The sequence below is a fragment of the Colius striatus genome, chromosome 5, assembly GCF_028858725.1.
Source record: "Colius striatus isolate bColStr4 chromosome 5, bColStr4.1.hap1, whole genome shotgun sequence".
Taxonomy (NCBI): domain Eukaryota; kingdom Metazoa; phylum Chordata; class Aves; order Coliiformes; family Coliidae; genus Colius; species Colius striatus.
This window is the reverse complement of record NC_084763.1, coordinates 54,637,219-54,659,493: the sequence shown is the minus strand read 5'-3', so window position 1 is coordinate 54,659,493 and position 22,275 is coordinate 54,637,219. Positions and strand designations below refer to the sequence as shown.

The 22,275-nt window shown below is 42.0% G+C and overlaps 1 protein-coding gene across 1 annotated transcript in view; it reads right to left on the bottom strand.

Moving 5' to 3' along the window:
- Nucleotides 1–21,430, bottom strand: part of CUBN (cubilin) — a 139,599-nt gene extending 118,169 nt beyond the window's left edge. The window contains exons 1-17 of the mRNA XM_061996580.1: nucleotides 21,318–21,430; nucleotides 21,033–21,162; nucleotides 20,576–20,668; nucleotides 19,568–19,606; nucleotides 18,806–18,907; nucleotides 17,805–17,908; nucleotides 14,378–14,504; nucleotides 13,008–13,176; nucleotides 11,982–12,113; nucleotides 10,766–10,855; nucleotides 10,103–10,224; nucleotides 7,988–8,174; nucleotides 6,250–6,368; nucleotides 4,950–5,184; nucleotides 3,676–3,857; nucleotides 2,752–2,914; nucleotides 2,361–2,551 (exon numbers count right to left, since the gene is read on the bottom strand). Coding sequence (XP_061852564.1) covers nucleotides 2,361–2,551; nucleotides 2,752–2,914; nucleotides 3,676–3,857; nucleotides 4,950–5,184; nucleotides 6,250–6,368; nucleotides 7,988–8,174; nucleotides 10,103–10,224; nucleotides 10,766–10,855; nucleotides 11,982–12,113; nucleotides 13,008–13,176; nucleotides 14,378–14,504; nucleotides 17,805–17,908; nucleotides 18,806–18,907; nucleotides 19,568–19,606; nucleotides 20,576–20,668; nucleotides 21,033–21,162; nucleotides 21,318–21,430 — 2,298 coding nt within the window. The remainder of the gene's footprint in view (nucleotides 1–2,360; nucleotides 2,552–2,751; nucleotides 2,915–3,675; nucleotides 3,858–4,949; nucleotides 5,185–6,249; nucleotides 6,369–7,987; nucleotides 8,175–10,102; nucleotides 10,225–10,765; nucleotides 10,856–11,981; nucleotides 12,114–13,007; nucleotides 13,177–14,377; nucleotides 14,505–17,804; nucleotides 17,909–18,805; nucleotides 18,908–19,567; nucleotides 19,607–20,575; nucleotides 20,669–21,032; nucleotides 21,163–21,317) is intronic.
- Nucleotides 21,431–22,275: the final 845 nt, after the last annotated feature.

Sequence of the window (22,275 nt, the reverse complement as noted above, 5' to 3'; positions counted from 1 at the left end):
AGATGTTTTGCCATTTTTTTTCTCTGGACATGAAACTTCTAGTGATGTTTCAGTGGCACTTCTCCAGAACAAGCATGTGTTCCACCACACCCATACATCAATGCAGCCACACCAGAGATGCAACTCCATAATACAATATAGAGGTACACTGACATCTTTCCATTACTTATCTGAAGGGTTCAATGCATGGTAATGACAATGAAGCTACGTCAGGGAATCACTTCCAGCTTCTCCCTTCAGCACTGCCACTCTGCTGACCTTGAACAATTTGCTAATCAAAGGAGACATGTGTTTTCCCAGAGGTAGATTATAAACACTAATTATCAAGGGGACTAGAAGGAAAAGAGGTATTTGCACCTCCAAACTTCAGGCCCTGAAGCTGCAGTCCATGAGTAAGAATAAGTGCATTCAGGGAACCAGGCAGAGCATTACTATATCCAAGAAGCTTTGAACACCCTCTGAGTTGCCCATCTCAATCCAAGAGGGCAGCCAACAAGCTAATGTCCAACAACCATGTTCTTGCACAAGTGGGAAAAAAAACAAGAAGCCATTTTTATCACAAAGATTCTCCTGAAAACAAAACATCTCTTTTTGGAAGGAAAAGTGGTGGTAACATATGTAGCTTGAGGGATCTGCACTTATATGCTGTTGGCCACCAAAACTCATTCCAGTGAAATCATTGGCACAGCCAGCGACAGCAAGCTTTCTGGTCCCTTCTCATCACCACTTCTTTTCTCCTCACCTGTATTCCTTCATGGGCTTGGAAAGGAAACAAGAAACCTTTGTCAAAGCAAGCAATGGCTGGCTTGTTTGCCCAGCTTTGACAATCTCAGGCTGGTGACTCGAGGGCTTTCTGACCAAGAGGCATTTTTAATATCCCTGGAACTTGAGTTTAGGGTGACAGAATTATTCTGGATTTAGAGGGGAGGAACTGAGATCAGAAATTGTTCCAGAATATTTAGAAAATCTTTGGATAGCAGTGAAAGTTTCCAGAATGACAGTTCATAGGAGTTTACATATTCTCTTTACATTTCTGCTTTATAAAGCCCAGTGAGTGGTGATAAAAATAACAGGTTCTCCAAACCATGAGAGTAATGTCTCCTATTGCCAGTTAGAAGGATGGCATAGAAAAGGAGCTGTCTTGGCTAACACCTTACCTCTGCAGCACCATGTCACAGTCTCTCTAAAACAAGTTTTATCATCTCTAGTTTCTTGTTGCAGACCTCTGGTCCCAAACTGTTCCTTCCTAAGTAAGAGACTAAACAACACTCCCCGAGCAAGCGCCTGTGAGCTTTGTCTGGTCCCTGTGGAAATTCTGCAGGCTTCCTGGTATTGCCAGGGATAAGAATAATCAGCACCTTTCCAAAGTGACAAAACAATTGTTGGAGAGTGACTCTTGAAGTAACTTGAACACCCAAAAGCCATCTCCCTAGCTGAACTCCATTCTAAAACCCAGTGAGACAGTATTTTAGGGAAGTGAACGTGGAAAATCAGGCCCTGCTAAAAGAGCACAGTGGTCTAGTCATGCTGACTGTCCCCACCAGAAAAGTTGGTCCTGTTTCTCTGCTCTGGGCTGAGCCATCAAGTGAGAGGACAGGAAGAAGAGGCCAGAAGCACAAGAAAACTGAACATGTTGTGACCGATGAGCAAACAGCAAGGGAAATGCCTTGCTAAACTAATATAAACTGATTGTGTTCAACAGAAATGGTTTTGTTTCTCTGGCTGCTGTGTATTTAGCTGCTGCTCTGCCAGCAATTAGGCAAGAGAAGTACCAGGCCAAACAAACAAAAGCTGTCTGTTTTCATTAAACACACTTCCCCTCTCATTTCAGAAATTAATTACACTTCATTCCAACCAAAGTCTCTGAATTAGAGGAGGAGGGAAAGGACAATATGTCAGTACAATAACATCTTTTAAAAACAGATCAACTGCATGGAGCACACAAAAGCCTATTCCCTGCTTGGTCAAGAAGACACTAAACACAGAACCAAGCAGCTCCTATCGGCTTCAGGAGCACCTTTGGTAATCAACTGGGTGCCTGTGCCCAGTTTGTTTTACTTCTGTTCACCTCTGTGTGATACAACCAGAGTTTTATACAGACAGCTGTGTCCAGCAGTCATAGGATGAGTTATTCATGGTTGCATGGACAGATTCTACACAGAATTTTTTATTCTCTTATCTTTGCTTCGTGCCAAAAGTACAGCCTTGCTCTTTTAGCCCCTGAGACTTTTAGACACAAATAATTTGGTATACTTGATTAACACCTATGTCTGCAGTGGCCCCTGGGACAGAAATTGTGCAGCATGGTTTTGTATACACATGTAATCAGCCTCTCATATCAACTGATAAAGAGAACTCACCTCAATATAATTTGATGAACAACCAGTGTGACTCTCCAGCTCCATATGTGTGAAGTTGAGGTATATTTTTTCATCCTCTGGCTGTCTGATAATGTAGATACATTGTCGGTTGTTGATGTAAGGGTTAGGCCAGAAAGGGGATGTGATAACCCCTTCACTACCTGTGTAATTTCCTCCACAGCTAGGATCTGCTATATTAAGAGAAAAACAGATATTGATTGAGGCATTCACAAGTCTGGTAACTCTGAGTTTAGGCTGCCTCTGTATAATGGGCAAATCAAAGAGGATTTCAGTAGTATTAAATATCAAGAGTTAATTACATTCATCTATATGCTCTTGTATATATCTTGGTAATGGTACAGACTAACCTTTAATGCTGAATTTTACTTACCAGGGGCTGTTGTATAGAGAATGTGGAAGCCTTTATCAGTAACTAAGTCATCAGAGTGAAAGTGAATCCATGCATATGGGCCAGTGGTTTGGAGTGGGGGTGGAGACAGAGTGCTACAGTATTTACCAAGGACAGGGTCTTGTGGGAGAAGACCATCTCGAATCTACACAGAATGACAGATCAGTGTTTAGTTAGATGTGTGCTAACTGTGAACAGTACCAACACTCTTAAAGCTATCTTGGGGACCCTAGGTGTTGGTGTGGGGAGGGAAAGCTCATTGGAAGTTTCCTCCAAACAAATAGGAACCGAGAAACAGAATCACCAACAGAGCTGTGATGGAGCTCTTGGGAGAGTCATCAAGAGTTCTGTGAAAGGGAAAGTATTAGAGATGGACTGGTGAGGTGTTTTCCTGAAGTCATGCTCTGCATTGCATAATTTTGGAGAACATGCAATTCCAAACCAGCTTCCAATTTCCATGACTGGGTACTGGTGAATTCTGTAACCATTGCTGGCAAAAAAAGCTCTAAGCACACCCAAGTCATGGACTGTACTATAATATTAATCTATTAATCTTAGATTTAATTCCCTAATGATTGACCTTAGACTGATTAACTCTTTGTGGGCTGGCTTGGGGACTGAACTTTGCAAGAAAGTGAAATCTTTCCATCAGGTATTTGGCCTGAATTCAGTTCTCTCTAATCACAAGACTTCCACTGACTTTAGTGGAGCAGGATCTTATCCCCTTTCTGTTATACTGCCTGCATCTGATAGTGTATTGATGGTTGGAATAAGTACAAATGAACATTTCAACCCAGGATTTAATTTTCAAGCAGCCCCCTTCTGTACATACAAAAAGTTTTGAAATATCTTGTTTTGCAATAACATAGCCATAAAATGTTGTCATAGTCCACAATTAAACTTTACCTCTAAATGGTCAAAACTGCAGTTTTCGTGGTGTTCTAGGCTTAGTGTGCCAAAAGCAAATGTGATGAGGAGGCCAGGACTGGTTGAGATGGTCCAGAAACAGTCTCTGTTTACAGGATAGTTACCAGGGTATCCTGGAGAGCTTATTGAGCCATAAGTACCCGTCAGCTCACCACCACATTCTAACAGAAAACAAACATGGAAGAACTCAGTCTTTAATAGGTCAGAAGATGAATTCACCTGTCATGTCAAAACTAGATACCACTTTGGGATCCAGAATAAATTCAAAACCAAAGATCAGTCCAAATAAATTTAAAGCAACAAGCAACTCATTGGTTTAACAATTAATTCTGCACCTCAATTATAAAAGCAGAACTTCAAATAATCCCTGATTTTCACAGGAAAAGAAAGATCATTTCCCAGTGGTGATGGAAATCTCTTTAGGAGAATGAACTGCACTGCAGCTTGGATTGCATTTACAAAATTATTCTGACTTTCTGTACTTTGTTTTATCTTAGCAAAAGACTGTTTTCATTTAGAATGAAAGAAAGGAACTCTTCCCCCCTGAATTTTCTATACTTTTCTTTAATCTATGGTTCTTTTGGGCTACAACTCAATGCACAATTTTGCTTCTAGATAACACACAGGACAGTGAAGTGAGTGTGATGTTGCACAAGATGATTTGAGGTTTATCCCTAGAAATGTACTGCCAGGCCTCCTGTAAGAACCACACAAGTGGTGTTAGCAAGAGTTCAAGCACAAATGTACAGCAGATCGTGCCAAAAACTCACAGAGGATTTAAAATCAAATTCCCAACAATCTATCATGTTTGGAAAACGTAGGTCAAACTCACTAGGCTCTTGTAAATTGCCAGTGGCAGGAAAAGAGTAACTTGCATACTCAAAGTGCAAGATACTTCTGTGAGAAAAGAGAACTAATGAGAATGGCATCTCCAGAAACACATGCTGTCAAGGGGATTCTTTACAGGAGGTATAAAACAGCCTTAAAAAACCCCAGAAAGTTATTCATGCAGAGGCCTAGAGTCAGAGTTTAATTATTTGAAAGTGATATATAGATCTACATTTCAGCCTCACTCTTTAGTCCTATTGTCCCACTGCTCCTAATATCCCCTAATCAAAGGAAGTGATTCATTTCACTCCTTAGTAAAATATTGTCCCACTGCTCCTAATATCTCCTAATCAAAGGAAGTAAATGATTCATTTTGCTCTAAAGCCTTGAAGATGTTAAATTACTTGACATTTCATCAAACTTACCAGGATTCCTAGATTCCCACTGAACAGTAAAACCTCCAGTCGTGATGTTGTGGTTTGAGTGGAACCAAAAATACAGGGAGTTGTGGGAACTGAAAAGCTCTGTAGGAGGTGAGGAGCCACAGTATTTTCCCAGCATGTGCATCGATGCTGAAGGCCCATCATGGATTTGTAGGAAGTCAGAGTTACACTCATTGCTTGCCTCCAGTTGGAAGAATGGGAAGGTAATACGCAGAATCTAACATGAAGTAATGAAAGAAGAAATCTCTTTTTCTCCATCTGCTGAGACTCTGTTTATGCAGTAACTCTTATTTCTATAAGCCAATAATTGAGCTAACTTGCCTGTCTGCTATATATGTGAAACAAATAGATGTATATACATCAAGCCACGTGCAAGGCTTGAAACAGAACATAAACAACGTGGCAGTTGTGTCATCAAATAATTAACATTTCTCATCCTTGCTGTGGTTGAAAGTTTGGTGATTTTTTTTCACATGTAAAATCAGTGCCTCATAAACCCATTCTAGATACTTAGTGACACAGCATTATGTAGGTTCATATTCCTGACTTTAGATCTGCTGAAGACAGTACTGGCTCTCAAGTTTAAAGCTGAGGATATGACATATACTGTATAGGCCATTAGCAACCACTGGTTTGTAAAACTACTCAATTCATTCCATGAAATGTCAAAACCAGATCAAATCTTTAGGTCCCAAGTAAGAAGACCCATGCTAAAGCATGAAGTAATGTATTTTGTAGTTGTTATTTATAACACCTGTGGAATTGTTAGCTGCAGATCAGAATCAGAATATACATTTGACTATAATGGTTCAAAAATTAATCCTTAAAAAAACCCAAATGCTGTCCTTACACAAAGCAATTAACAACATGAATCCATCACTCCATATTTCTGGTGTTTAGAAATCAGAAACATGAAGTTGTTGTCTCAGCTCGTGAAACAACTGTGGAGCTCATCAGAGCAGAGCTTGTCTCATGCAGCTATTCACGGATCACATTCTAAAGCAATATAAAGCAGACACCTTCTCTAGCTGGTGGCAGGTGAATAAACTCTAGCCCACAGCTGCATGTGAAAAGCCTTGAAAACACAACCTAGGTAAATTCTTAGGGTAAGGAGACTGAGGACTGTCTCAGGATCTGAAAGTTACTCTTTTTAAAACACTTCTTATTCTGAGGGGGTTGGATCAGGGTGTTGGAATGTGTGGCATGTAAATGGTCACATTTGCTCTGGTGAGCTGAGAAGCCTTGCAGAGTGAAGGTTTCTTTAACCTGGACTCTGTTTTACCTTGTTGGAATCAGTTTGAACAACCCAGGCACAGCTGACCCCACTGTTGTATTGCTGGTTGTTTGGGTTGTTAGGGTAGCTGAAAGTCCCCCTGGAGCCTGAGAGATATCCTCCACAAACTGCAGAAAGAGAGAAAATTAAGAAGATTAACTTGCACTATCACTATGCAGATGAAACCAAAACCTGACTTTCTTGCATAGCTTTGGCTTCCTAAACAATTAAAACAAGAGTGAAAGACACTTCTATAAAAGACTTCAGGATTTCCTCTACAGTGGAATGACATCACAAGAAAAAATGCCACTAATTGCTCCCTGAAAGAAAAGTAGCTCCTGGAAAAAGAACAGAGATGAAACAACATATTGCAGCTAATGACACAAAATTGTCTTCTCAGCAGTGATGCACCATAGAAATGATCCTTCAGATGTTTTATTGCCCCATTTATTCTTTTTGGTCAGGTTTCTCTGCCTGATAACAGCAGCTCATGACATACTGTGGTATCCTCTGTCACTAAGCCATTCAATGAATGGGAGCTGTGAACTGTAAACCCCAAGCAGCTACAGAAAAGTATGACTAGAAAGCACCCAAAACACAGTACTTGTAGAGGTACAGTGTACAACAAGCAGCTGTAGTTTAACACTGAACTGATGCTAAAGAAATACTCGATTCTCAGCAAAGTGTTTTGTTTCAAGAAGCAGTAGAAAAGAATATCATTTCATTTGAGGTGGCCATCTAAAATGCTTCACCATTTCTCACCCAAATTCAGAATTATCACGTCAAACAATGCATTTATTTTTCCTTGATTAGGATCTAAGCCAGAAGCTGATACATTATCATTTTTCACTGCTTAGAAATGATGCTTCTATCATGAATGGTTAAACCCAATTTATTTTCCATGTGTTCTTAATACTCTGCAGGAGAGTTGGACTACATGATCTCTAAAGGTCCCTTCCAACCCCTACCATTCTATGATTCTATGATATTCAAGGAGATAACAAAGAGCCTGAAGTAGTTCTAAAATAGAGCAAATTTCTCAGAGGCTCTCAGAAACGTTTACATTCTGTAGTCTATGAAAAGTTCATCTGTTTTCTTCACAGCAACCTGCAATAAACATGTGCCATCTGACTGGTGGATGCCACAGGGAAGATCACTGGAATGCTATCCAGACTTCATTTAACTAAAACTAATGGCAAAAAAAAATCCCAAACAAATGGAAAAAGTGACATTATGAAGGAATTTTGAAGGCAGGACCTTGCAGTGATTCTATAAAGCTCAGAATGACCCATCTTCTTCTTTCTTTCATTAAATTTCTGTTTGAAATGTTTTCTAGCTTTTAGTCTTGACTAAAGATGTCAGCATCTCTCAGCTTCACAGCAAATGAAATCATATGCAGAGAAGAGAATCAGGAATATATTCTCTTGTAAATCCGTTCTCATTATAACAGATCCTCTTTCCCAACCATCTTACCCAGACCCCTTTCAATGGAACAGAGATCTGATTTTAGGATGGCATCTAGTCAAGGCCAGTGGGCCTAGGGATCAACTTCATTGTTCTGCTCCTACTCCTAAACAAAGAACCTATAAACAAAAGCCAAGGGACTTTGGATTGGAACCTGTAACCCACTGGAAGAGGGCTGGTTTTTTCCATCATAACTTGTTTCTCATTCACATATTATACATCAAGCATCTACTTGCTGAAGCCTGGTGGCCCGTTTCTCCTGGGGAAGAGGTCCTGGCCATACCTTGCTGGGCAGTCTGGCACTGTGGTCCTGTCCAGGCGCTGGTGCACTCGCAGGAGTAGCCGTTGAGCTCATCGACGCAGCTCCCCCCGTTGTGGCACGGGTTGCTAATGCATTCGTCAATGTTTTCTGTACAATTAGGGCCTGTCCAGCCCGTGTTACACAGACAGAAATAGCCAGAGATCGTTGCCTACAGGCATAAGCAAATGCAATAAACTTAATGAGAGTGGATCACCAAAAGGAATCAATGGAGTCGGCAGAAACCTGATATTTACACTTATGTGGAGATATCAGAGCAAAGAAATAAAACCTTTGGAACTGAATGGTCACGGGCTAATACCAAAAAAAAAGCCCCTAAAGCTTCATCAGGTTATCTAGCTCTTTGCTTTTTCTATTAAGTTATTTCTTTGCAGAGCTCTTTCAAATTACTTTGTAGAAAAGTCAAACTCTGTATTCATTCAGCTACTCTGAAACTGCTTGGCTTTGAAACGATCACCCAAGAAACAGGTCGATTGTATTATCTAAAGCTTATAAATAGCAAGTCAAGATAACAGTGGCTTATAAATCATTTCCCTCATGCCTGTGCTCTGGGAAGTCTGCACCACAGTTATGTGAGCTGTTAACTTTCACTTTCACCCTGAGGGATGCTACATGGGAACAATTTCATAGCCTTCTCTGCATTATTCCTTACTCTGTACGTCTCTTTTCCCTTTCTTTTGTCTCAGCCTTTACTACTTCTGCCTATGATCAAGTCTTTCCATAGGTCTGTTTTCATTTCCTATGTCCTCTTGCCTTATATTTCCTGGTTTGTAGATACAATTTTTACATGTAAAGCAGAGCATTGTATTCCAAGGTACATGCTGACAACCTCATCTTTAATGACATACAATCGATGTGCTGTATTGTCTGTTTCCTTCTGCATTCTCTGCTCGTCCTCTATGTGCTGAACAGAGGTTTTCAGGATGATGAAAGAGGATTTTGATGTGCATTTAGGGCCCCAAATGCTGCTTTAGAAGGTGAAAAAGGTGGGTTTTTTATCTGGATTGCCTGATATTTAATTCACATTATGTTGGCCCAATATAGCTCTGCTGTTCTTCTGTTTTGTTAGATGTTTCTGTAGTCTCATTACTGAAGTATCTGACTGTGTTATTTGTTATATTTGTGCAGTAGATTGTAGCTACAATTGCCTACAGTTGTATATTAGGATATATTTAGGGGAAGGTGGCATATTGTTTAATAGACTGGCTAAAACAAACAATTTCTAAACAATCAGAAAGAGTTGATTAAATCTGGACACAAAAGGCACTTTAAATATCTGAGTGAAAAGAAGAGAGACATACAAAAGAAAGAGCAAGGAATGCTGGCAAGGGGTGGAGGGGAGGTGAGGGGTTCATATTGTTTCACACAGAAAATGGGAAAAGTGAAAGATATATTATAGAATCATAGAAACACTTAGATTGGGAAAGACTCTTAAAATCATCAATTTAATATCCATAGGTTATCCATATCCTATGTCCCATTTTTCCATTGCCTCCCAGAATCATCAGCAGGAGGATATCCACAGGGCAATGTGAGCAAATGGGATCATAGAATCATTTCAACTGCAAGAGACCTTTAAGTTCCAGCCTTATCAACCACTAGATCGTTTCCCTAAGTGCAACATCCACCTACCTCTTAAACATCTCCAGGGATGGTGACTCCAGCACCTCTTTGAGCACCCTGTTCCAATGCCTGACAACCCTTGCAGCAAAGAAATTCCTCCTCATATCTACATCCCCTGGCACAACTTCCCCATGATCCAAGGTGATCAATTGCCTCCTTGTCCCAGCAGTGACAGGCATTTATCAGTTCTCCCCCATCCCATTGCTAGCCTGCAGTACCAGCTACAACCTCTCAGGTTGTTAGTGCCAAGATCATTGCCTTTACTGCAAACACAGGGATATCTTGGGTGCCCTGAAACCCATTTTATTTTCCCCAGGTTGATCTTCCACTCCCTTCTGACCTTGCCTCATTACATTTAGTATCTCTGCAGTCAGCTTTCATTCTCCCCAGTCTCCCTGTTGTTACTGGTTATAACTGCACAATGTTGTCACCAACTGCATGGAACCCAGCACTTACCAAGCACTGCCCATTTGCACAAGGGTTTTGCAGCTGACAAATATCACTGAGAGGAGAACACCCATTCGGCCCATATCCACTTCCAGTGTACCCAGATGTGCAGGAGCAAAACGGCACTGGCCCTTCAGAGATGAGTCAAGATACAGAAAGTCATTTGGTCCTTGTTACAATGACAATATCAATGGCAGTAAACACTCTTGACATTTTGAAGCACAGCCTTTATATAATTGTAATTTATTGGCTCTTTTGACATTTTCCCTGGTCAGTGTCCAGTTTGAATATGGAAAGATCCCTAGTGTGGCTTTGCTATGGGTACCTGGCAGTCCAGGGTCCCCTTCATGGGAAGTGGTGGGAGTAGTCAAAGGGGATTTTGTGGAAAGAAGAAGAATAGTAAAAGCAGATGAAATTGGAAAATTGGTGAAAATCTCATCTTTAAGTGGAGAAAACTGCTTTTGGTGAAGCATAAATCTACTTCTGTCAATGTCTGTGGAAAAGCCTGCTGGCTTTAGCTTGCCTGACTGTAAAATACTTTGGGTGAAGGAACACTGACTGTGGAGAAGGGGTTGCAATCTAAAGATGCTCCTGCAAAGTGGATTCAACCTAACCAAACCCTCCTTGAGATTTGTAGTGGTATTACTTACAGACCCTAAGCAAGCATCATACCTGAGGTACAAGTAGCCAAAGGATGGCATCCTCCATTATTTATTGAGCAGATATCAACCTGGGTACATGTTTGTCCATCTCCTTCATAACCTGTTTAGATGTAAAACTCAGTCAGCCTGCAACAAACTGTGTCCCCTGAGAATCAACTGCAAACCAACCCCCTGGTAAGAAAAAGCTGATCTATGTTATAGAATCATAGTCTTCTGCAGGTAAAAAGCTGAGACAGCTGCTGAAGTAAAACCTGGCATATTGACTGTGGTTCCACATTGAAGCAATGGATTCTGATTCTATGTCCTCCCATGATTTTAGGAAAAGAAGAGGTAAATCAATGCTAGCCAAATATAAGTGAGGCCACAGAAGCTCAAATCTCTCAAGCCACCATGTCCTGCCCTCTCTACATGTCTGCACCCAGCCAACCTGACCACTTCCAGGCTTCCCAGTGCATGCCAGAGCTGCCTCTGTGTCTCAGACACAACATCCAGCTCCTCTCAGGAGGCTTAGCAGGACGATAGCACTGCAGCATGAGTCTGCATGCCCAGTGCTGAGGTCCACTGCACCACATCAAAACTTATCTGAGGCCACCTCTCCAGCATGGTCATAGCCATTCAGTGCTTAATAACTGAGAGCCTTCACTACCTGCAGTCTGTTGCCATTTAAATAGCAACCGAAAGGTCAATTAGAAACACTCCTGCTAGTGTTTTTTGTATTGACAGCACACATGTCATAACACATTTTAAATCATAAACCACAAATTACAAACAAGTTAACTATTGTAAATGATAAAGATGTAAGTCCTGACTTCTACTGCTTGACCTGTACAGCAATGGAAACACTCTCTTCTTTGGCAGCATTCAGAGCGTGACAATTACCAAGGCTGGTTTTAGGGCAGACAACACAGCTGATTTATGGCACACGGGATACTCTTTCAATTAATACAGACAATGAAATTACTATCATAATTATGCAATTCTTGTTTCCCATTAACAACCTTATAAAGGAAGTGCTTCATCAAACCAAGGGCTACCTAGTACAAGTGAAACACGTTTCAGAGGATCGTCATTAGAGACATTCACTGCAGAACGGTCATCAATAGTTGAAGCAATTTGAACATACTTGCACTCTGCATTCTTAACACAAAACAGGCTCAAATGTGTTGAATCTTCATCTTTTAAGCCTTTCTGTAGTCGTATATAAAGACATAGTTAATCCTTTCTACCTGGTGGACAAAGGCCACAGTGGAAGGATCCCATTGTGTTGATACATTGAACCTTCGGGGCTGTTGAGCAGCCTCCATTATTATTTTCACATTCATCAATGTCTTGACAGCTGTAGCCATTTCCTTGCCAGCCTAAAAAGAAGCACAGGGAAGACATTAAAGCAGGAAATGCCTGGCCTTTTCATTTTATTTTGTGATGAGATTATTCCATACAGCAGAAAATACTTGACTTTCACTTCATTAACACGTGAGAAGACTCATCCCTCTCATAACTAATTGCACTTCATATTGGCCTACAAAATATGTTACCAACACAACAGGGTGGAGATATGTGTGCAATAATGTTTTATTTTAACTGTATTCTGGATATTCCAGAATCAATCACAAGTTAGCCTAAAGAGGAGGCAGTGCTGCTCTAGCACACATAGGTACAATCTGCAGCAAAGCATCAACACTGTGATTAAATACCTCTCCTATACACACTGAGGAAGAGGAATCACAGGTTATGTGGCTTGAGAAGTCAATTAGATCTTTACATTGCCTTAGGGCAGTGAGTATAAGGTTATTAATGTACCTCAAACCTATTACATGAAGGTAACAGGACGTGACAGTACCTGTGGACATGGGGATACATCAAACTTGTTTAGATGCTCAGTTTAGGATGGGATGAACCATGTACCATGGGGATACATCAAACTCGTTTAGATACTCAGTTTAGGATGGGATGAACCATGTACCATGGGGGTACATCAAACTCATTTAGATGCTCAGTTTAGGATGGGATGAACCATGTACCATGGGGGTACATCAAACTCATTCAGATGCTCAGTTTAGGATTGGATGAACCATGAGTTAGACTCCACTTTCCCCATTGTCTAGACAAGTCTGCAGGCATGTATTCTCTAGAATACACTCAAGTATTACATGGAGTTACTCTCATCTGGATTCTGTGTCTGTGCTTATGACACACAGCAGTACTACCCACTGACACCCACTCCCACCTGAGAGCATGGAAGGGCATTATACCTGTGGGGCAGGCACCACATGAGTAGGAGCCTGGTGTGTTGTGGCACTGCACAAGAGGGTATTGTGAACATGGAGGATTAGGGAGGTTGCATTCATCTATATCAGCAGTGCAGGCAGGGCTGCCAGGAGGGGACATCCAGCCAGTGTCACAGATACAGCGGTACTTGGGCTGCCACAGCAAACATCACATTAAATATTGAAGACAGTTAGAACAGTCAAGAAAAGGGCAGGAGCAGTTCATTATATAAAAATGGCTTTTATACTATAGCAAGAAAGCTTTCAGAGCATTACATGGTTTGCACATTCTGTTTTATAAGTTGCACGGGTACTTTTCTCACTCTATTTCTTCTTCTGAGTTTACCTATTTGGATTATGGAAGCAACAAAAGGCTTATTCATTGTCTCCATAAAAGAAACCTGTCATTTACCTCAAAGCTCCCAGAGAAAACAGACAGCAATTAGGAGCTGTAGATAAGCACAACTAAAAGTCATTAGCTTGCTTTTGTAATCAGGATAAACAGATGAGCCTAAGCAACCTGAAATCAGATTGGCTCTTTTCTTTCAAGCAAACTGTTCAGTAACCTGTGCAACCTGCAGTGCTGACATTCAATTGCAAACATATGTTTTCTTTAAGGAAAACAGGTTTCTCTCCAGCAAACTTTACTATTGGCCAGATTTCAGCATTTATCTAGCCCTGGTCCAATTAAAGCTAATGGGAGCTTTATTGTTGACTGTCACAGGAGCAGACATTGTCAAGCCTCCGCTGAACCTTTTCAAAAAGCTTTCTCCACAAAAAAAAATGGGCAGAAAACAAGTGATGACTTGTGAAAACTTTTACAAATTGACCAAAGTATTTTATAGAACAGCACAAAGAATCTGTGGTGTGTCTGAAATAATGCATGGGTGGAGAGGAGTGTGGAGGAGCAGAGGCTTGGCAGGGCAGCTTTGGAGGACAGCTCTGAGTGGTAAGAGCCAAAGCTCTCATGTTGCTGATGCCCCTTTGGAGGGAACACCCTGTACCCAGATTCTCTTCCAAAAGCAATGAGAGATGCCTGGAAAGATTGGGCCTAGAATCAACACCCAAGTCCAGCTGACAGCGAGGGCCCCCAAAGATGAGCAGCAGCCACCCAGCTGTGCTGCAGCCCTGCAGCCCCCAGGCCACAGACAGCAATGTTCCACAGGTATGCCTTTTCCCAGAACAAACAAGATGCATGGTTTTTGTCCTTCTTCATCATTTAACTAATAAAATATTCCAGCATTTCTTGCTGTTTTTCAGCAGCACTTTGTGTGACACAGTTTTGAGGTGCTTGGCAGTAATTTGTTGCTTATTCATGTAGTGCTGTAGAATGAGTCTTGGATGTTATTCCTTACCTGGTTGGGCTGCTCCCTGTCTGCATCTATACAGATGCCATGCTCACAGAGTGTCTCTGATCCTCCCTGGCAGTCATCAAATTTGGAAGCACAGTGAGGCCCGGAGGTTTCTGGAGTACAGGAGCAGCTAATGGTGAAAGCAGAGAGAAAAATCAAAATGTTGTCTTAATAAAGCTGTTAAAGTTCACACATTGCCCTAATAAGAGAACATTTCCCACTTTTGATTTGTGTGGTGCTCCTTTAATGCACCACAATCCCATTAATGCTCATGCACAGAGGCAAGGCTCCTGTTCACCAGAGACTCAAAAACCACATGGGACCTGTGCAGATCCATGACTGCCTGACCCTCTGGGACAAACCACAGCCTTTTGTTACATTCACAAGCCCAAATCTAGAGAAAGAAACAAAATCTAACATGAAGCTTCAGCAGAATACATGCCTGGAAATCCCCACTTCAGTCACAGAGCACCTAACCTTTGTGTTTCAGTTTATGACCCTCATACCATGCCAAGTGCCTAAACCTCCACCTCTAGGGTTTTCTACACAATGTGGCCTGTCCTAGAGCACAGGTTGCCTTCACATCCCACCTCAACACAGGGCAGTGTCTGTCTCAGCAGCAGCCCAGCTTTCAGGTAAGCGTGGTGTGCAGGAGGAGGCATTTGGGGCTGATGAGGTGGGAGGAACAAAGTAGTAGGCTCAAGGGAAGTGTTCTGCAGGGGGAGGATCTGGCTTGCAGGCTCCCAGCTGCATCACATTGTTATTTATAGGGCCCATCTTAGTCATAGCACTGTACATATGCAGTGGAACTGAAATTGGGAACTTCTAAGCCATTGGGAAATGTTTCTCTTTTCTCTGGCCCTTTATTTCTACATAAACCAAATCTGAGGCTCTGAAGTAGAACTGTAAGGGACCTAAACCTGCAGAAAGCCTCCTGACATTTCTCACTGGCTTTTTACTACAATGGCAATGGGACACTGATTTGGATGAAGTTATGTGCTGCCATGTCTGCTCCTCACAGAGATATACAGCAGGTACACCTTGAATTGCTTTTAGGCTGTGTAAAAGCATTTATCTGCAGAATTTTAATAAGGGTATTCCAGTGCAGCTGATCTGAACCTTGGAGCAATTGATTAATAAGCTGCTGCTGTCTGTACCACGCTATCACATGCTCAGTTGAAATAGCAGCTTGATAAGCCAATTGCAGGGAAGTAAACTCTCCACCCAGGACAAGTAATCCTCATGAATGAGGCTTAAAGACACCCCAATAGCTTAATGCTTAACTGCAGTCTGCAGTACTGTAAGGCAGTATGTTCATCACTGGAGGAGACAGCAGCTAGACCAATATCATCTTGCCAGTGCAGTAGCTCAACCTGGGCAAGCATAGAGGCAACAGGCCAGGGAGCCAGACGACAGCTCTACGTTCAAAGTACATTCAGAGCTTGATGTTCAACTCCAAAGGACACAAGGAGGCAATCTGACCAGCTCCAAAGGAGAACAGTGGTACTGCCTCCTGCCTAGTCTGGCAAAGATTAATCTGCTGCTCAGGGAACAGCTTCAAGAAGTCACACTGCAAGGAGCTTCAGTTAAATTCAGCCAAAGACACTGCTGCTTGGCACTGCTCTGGTTCTCTCCCATTGCTGACGGCACGTTGTGATGAGGTCCCTGTTGTTTTGGTTCTGACACAAAAATCTGATAGACTCAGGGGCTCTCACAGCCTTTCATCTGACTGATGCAATGTCTCATTAAAGTCCTGATTCAGGAAAATGTTTCCTGGACTCCTGCTCAATGTTTTGCTTAATTGCTGCATGAAGCATGGAGGTAAGGACTTGGAAAAGGGAGCAAAGACTGTGTTGTGCTCCTTTTCATGGTACCCAATCCAGTACTGCCCTGCAGCTGGTGTTGTCTCTGGGGTGTATGGAAAGGTAAATATCACCCTTTACCCACAGTCCACACTGGTGTATGTAACTACAGCAGAGCAGCAGTGGGATGACCTGGGCTGCTGGGTTCCAGAAAATTTAGCAGCAGTGTTCTCACAGTTGTTGAAAAAAGTCATGTTGGGGATGGATTTAGCATCTAAGGAGCACTCAGAAATAAGACAGTAAGTGGAAGAAGACTATGAAGGTGTAATGCAAAAGCATCAATGTTAAGATTTGGATGACTTATGAAGAGGTTTTAGTTCATTTCAGGATGCACTGATTCAGCAAGTACCAAGGAAGGCAAGAAAGACATTAGGAAAGAAAGAGGAATCATGACTGTATGAACACAGTGACAACACTTGTGAGACAGGCAGAGGGTTTGTCCTCTCAAACCTTCATTTAGTCACACACCTGCACACCACATCCCTGAGCACAGTAAGAAACAACAAGTAAAGGCAGGCTGCTTTGTGTGTCGTTTTTCTTCACAAATGTCTGTGTTGGGAACAGCCAGAAACATCCTTTAAAATCAAAGAAAAGCTGACAGACTGCCCCACATATCAGTGGCACTTCAGTTGGCTCTGTGTTAATGCTCAAGTGTAAACACCTCAGCAGGAGAACTTCCCCTGTGTGAGCTTCTTTCAGGAACTAACAAGCATGATAAGCCAGTGCTATACCAAGCAAATATTTGTGGGGGATAAGATTTTCATGCTGAAGCAGTAGACAGACTGTTTTGCAGAAGGCTGTGGCATGTTTTCCAGCCTGCTTGTTCCCATTGCACAGGGACAGCTTTATAGTATACCTGAAAGTTATTTATTTACCAGATTGACATTTTGGACTGGCTTGCACTGTAAACACAAGCATGTTTTCTAAGGAGCTGGGCACAGCCAGAGAAGGACATGGTCCAGGGACCTCATGACTATAGGGGCTTGCACATGGGCAGCCCAGGCACTCTCTTGGTCAGCCAGCTGCAGGAAGCATCTCTGCTGCCTTTCTGCTTGGCAGCACTGTGCAGTGCATGCTCTGCTGCAGTGATCAAGGATGCCCATATATTCAGGAGGTTTCCAAAGCTGTTCTTCTGTCTCAAATAAAAGGAGATAAGGGGAGGGATAATAATGTGGCTGTGCTAGGTGGGCACATGGCGAGTGCTGGTCACAGAGCAGCATGTTGCGTCTCACCATCCCATCTGCCTCCCACGGTGCAATAAATGTCCATTAAAGCATCTGCACCTACAACAGAGGGCTGGGTCACTGGAGCCAGTCTCCAACTCACAGCCTGGCTATGGGATAAACCAGTATGTTGCTGCTTCACTGGCTTCAGAGAGCCTCCTGCATCAGCACTGGGCTCAGTGTACGGTGTATTAGGATTTTACATTCTCTCGGAATGCAAGAGATCCCAGGGCATGGATAGTGCACACACTTAATCCCAGAGCTTGTGTTGCAGGTATGACATGAGGTGCAAAACTGGCAGGGTGTTTTACAGAGGAATTTTTATGTCTAGTTTTGAAAAGTTACCTGTAGCTGCCTGGTGTGTTCACACAAGTGGCTCCATTCTGGCAGCCTAAGGCTGTTCCAGCATAAATCTGGCATTCATTAACATCCACTGAGCACAGGGGGCCCTAAGATGAAATGGAGAACCAGGTGATTTTCCAAATAACTGAGAAATAAAACAAGCCATGAACCAACGTTTAATATCATTTCCAAAGACATACAAACCATGTGCTGCTATCAACACAACTTCTCTTATGAAGCATTATAACAAAACTCTTCAGCTGTGTTTCTGTGACCCTGGTTATCAGTCAGATGGGAGATAAAGTATTTCATCTGCTTGCAGAAATCATAAGGCAGCATAGTGCTGTGATCTTGCTTACTTTCCATTTTGCTAGCAAAAGGCTCAGAAAACTCTCTTTCAAACTGTTTCTATCAGGAGATGCTGTTTTATTTTGACCCAAACCTGACTGGGGCAACTTACAAATGGAAAGCCTTTGAGAAGACACAACTTTTCCATTTGTAGTATGTGTAACAGCATCATTAAAGCCTTTGCTGGTGAAGTCTTTTAAAAACCTCAGTATGGGATTGATTACTTACACCCCCATTTGTCTTATTTGGTTGAGCTTGAACAAATATCCTTCCCTTCCCCCCTTCTCTCTCTGCCCTTGCATAAGATCAGCAGCAAGGCATTCAGTTCAGTTCAGTGCTCAGCAAAAACCAGACTAATTCTCTGCTGTGGGAACTGCCAAGCATCACTGACTTCATGGGCCATCACACACATAGAACAGTGCAGGGCACTGACCCAGTGGCTTGGGCTTCATTTTTCTGGTATATATTGATATTGTTGAGGGGCAAGAGTGTTGCCCTTTAACCAGACAATAAGTGTGATACTGCTGCTTGCTGTTGAGTATATTTCACTGCCCTGAGCAACCTTAAAATGCCATGCTTCATCCCAATTACATTAAGCCAGGTGTATCCTTAGAGTTAACACACACACTCTGTATTAAAGGAGGGTAAAGACTCACCTGCCAGTTGCTGGGACACAGGCAAAAGAAACCATCCAACAAGTTTACACAAGTCCCTGAGTTCTGACAAGGACTGCTACTGCAGGCTTTCCTCTGGATAGTCTGAAACCCAGGAAAAGGGCAAAAAATTAGGTTCTTGCTTATTTGGTGTTCCATTTACACTTCTTCGTAGGACAAACTCTCCCTTATCTGAAGCAAGGTTGATTTGTAAAAGTTTTGAGCTGTTCCCTGTACAAAATAGTGACTAATATGACTGGTCTTACACAGGGTGGCTGGCTGCAAGCACTAGGGTGAGAAAAGCACTGTAAGTAAACATTAGTAGAGACTGTGAGTCTCGAAGGAGGGTTATCTTGCCTTCTCAGTTCCATGGGTGATGCATCTGAAAACTGCTTTCACTGGCAGCTGTAGCTGTGCCTTCTCACAAGCTCAGTGGAGAAGCAGGTGACAGTTGAAAATTAGCTACTTCCAGTCTGATATAAAATCCAGTTTGAATTTTCCAGCCTTTGGCTTGACACAGCAGTGAAGGAAGAGGTTACTTCTCCTTTGTATCTAGCTCTTGTTCCCCAGACTAAAACTGTTTTTCCTGTAAGGAATGCAGGCTCCTACACAGTTTATATTTTGTAAGAAGGCATTTCACCTCCTCCTGTTACCAAAAACTCTTTTCCTGAGTAATGCATGAGTGGAAAGAAATCATTTAGCTATTTAACCATTTTGTTTAGTTGGGGATAGGGTTTCTCTCTGCTTTGCTTCCCATTTACTCACCTGCTCCAAGCTTTGAAGTTTGTTGTCAAGACTCATGATCTGCAAGGGAAAGGCAAACTATGTCATGCTTGCTATGAGAGTGACCACAGAGGTGTGTGCTGGATGCTGACAAAATGTTTTCTTTTGAGAAAAAAAGAATATCTGCTGTGCAAAAACAGCTGACAATCAGGTTCAAATCAGGCTCTGGTCACTGGGATTTAGGTGTTTTAGGATGTTCAGATAAGGGCAGCTGAACTATGTCCCAATTTGGCTCCAAAAATAAAGTCTCAGCCTTGTGAAGATGGACTTAGGTGCTTAACACTGAGACTGGGAATATTCCAGCAGGACTGTTCAGGTGCTTGCTCACATGCAAGGTCTCAGTACACCAAAAGCCATGAAAAGTTTCACTTTATCTCAGTGGGTTATAACTACAAGCAGCAAGCTGAAACTGAATCAGGGAATATGATGAATACATTAGCCCAGTTTCCCTAAAGGAAGGTCTCTTAGGCTATAAAATATTTACCTATAATGAATTTGTGGCACTACTGTTAAAAAAACCAAGTCAGATGAAGGATTAAAAGTCATGTGTTGGAGAAAAACCTCTAGTAGCAGGAAAGAGACAAAAGTGCTGCATAGGTCTTTTATTTTTCCACTAGAAACCCCTGTGGCCCATTCCACATTCATGGAATGTCTGTGTAACAATTATAAGAACATATAGGGTCTATTTCCTGAATTTGGTGGGATTTCACATCCATAATTATTAGAGGATATAGTCCAGAGAGATGTTGACACTGAACAAAAGAAGAATCCTGGTAAATGGAAGTTATGGGATTTACAGCAATATCTCCAGAGCTACTAAACAATCATCTCCACATTAAACATAGGCTCTGAGCTGATGTTAAATACAGACTCTGCCCCAGTTCCCTGAACTGGAGACCAGAAATACCAAGATGAAACAGTTAATGATGTCAAGCTGAGAAATGGGAAAGTGGGAATGCTGGAGGAGGATAACACAAGGGTATGGCTCACCTTGGAGGTCAGCAAAGCAACCTGCTGGGATGCATTCTGAGAGGCACCACTGGCTTTTTTAAGTTCTTGAATCTCTGCACTACTTTCTCTCACCTAAATTTAAACAACAGAGATAAACTGAAACAAGCTTGGCCTTTTCAGAAGCTCACAAGTGTAAACAAGCTTTGCTTTTTCACACAACTTTGGAATGTTTTGCCCTTGCTTAACTTCACCATTGTAAAGTCCATTTAGACAGACAGAGCTCTGTTACATACACAGTTTGATCATTTAATTATCTTCTGTAATGGCATGATTACTTTGCAATAGCTTGCTTTCATATCAGAATGCTGACAGAGATAAAACAACAATCACACAAAACACTTCAAGCACTGGCTAAGACAAATTCCAAAGATAAGCTATATTCATGTGCAAAACTGACAAGGCAAACATAGCATGGAAAAGTAAGGAACCATATCACCTGATTAGAAAGTTCTGCAAGGTCTTCTTCATTAATTTTTATTTTCCCCAGTGGTCCAGTTCTAAACTCAATGTTTTTGCTGGAGCCAGTGTGGAACACTAAATTACCCTGCTCTGAGGACACACGAGGCCTGTGGTATGATGCAAAAAAACAGAGAGATCATTTAGTTACACACATCTGCCAAAGAGTATGTAAAAGAGAGCTGCAATAAAGCCATGCTTTTCCCATCACTGGCACTTAGAAGTCATCATACCAACAAATACATTTGCAAGCAATGGTACTTACTGCTCATCATAAATGGCTCTTTCCTGCCTTTTTTTCCCATGGGTGGTTGATTCGCAGCTCAATCCAGTAAGTAACAATAACACAACAAACAGCCCAGCAGCAGCCCAAGGCATTGCTCTCCTCCACTTCTCCTGCCTTTGAAATGAAACCCTTCAGTGCTGAACTGTTGTGATCCCAGGTGCCCTTTGCTCTCACACAGCTCTTTATCCAAGGTGCCCATTCTGCTGTCTTGTCTTGCAAGGGTGAACTTTATCTCAGGTGTCTTAATTAAAGATTGACAGCATGCAAATCCTCTAGACATTAAAGACATTTTTCTCTTTTGGTCTTTTAGTTTCAGGAACTTTCAGAGATCATGAATTGAAATCTGCCTGGATTTCATTATTAGGTCTTTTCTCTCTGTAGAGCTGAGCACCCCTGTGCCTCAGAGTATCTTGTATTCTGCAGTGAAAGAAAGATTGTCAGCACTGAAGGATTTATATTGTTACCAAAAAAAACCCCAAACAACAAAAAAACATCCCAACCCCCACATATAAAACTTACAGTGGCTGGCAAGGGATATTTGTATTGGAAGAGAAGATCCAGCCAGTAATTTCCTGGGCAGATAACACAAATGAGTTAGAAATACCAGAGCATCACGTGGATTACAACAGCAAAATACAATTTTAAGCACATATGATTGCTCTGGCTCAAGGAAGACTAAGCCCTCAAATGCTGGGGAGACAATCACACACCAAGGGACCTGCATGTTGTTTGGCACGTGTAGGCTGCCCTCAGTGCACACACTAGGGCTCCCAAATTCAGGGCCAGCCACAGACAACGCAGGAGACCAAGGAAGAATTCAAAGGAGGCTCAAAAGTCATTAAAAAATGCAAACTAATATGTTCTGAGGACCAAAATCTGAATCTTGCCTCCACTTTACTCTTCAGCAGTACCTTTCAGCCTTCTCAAAAGAAGTATT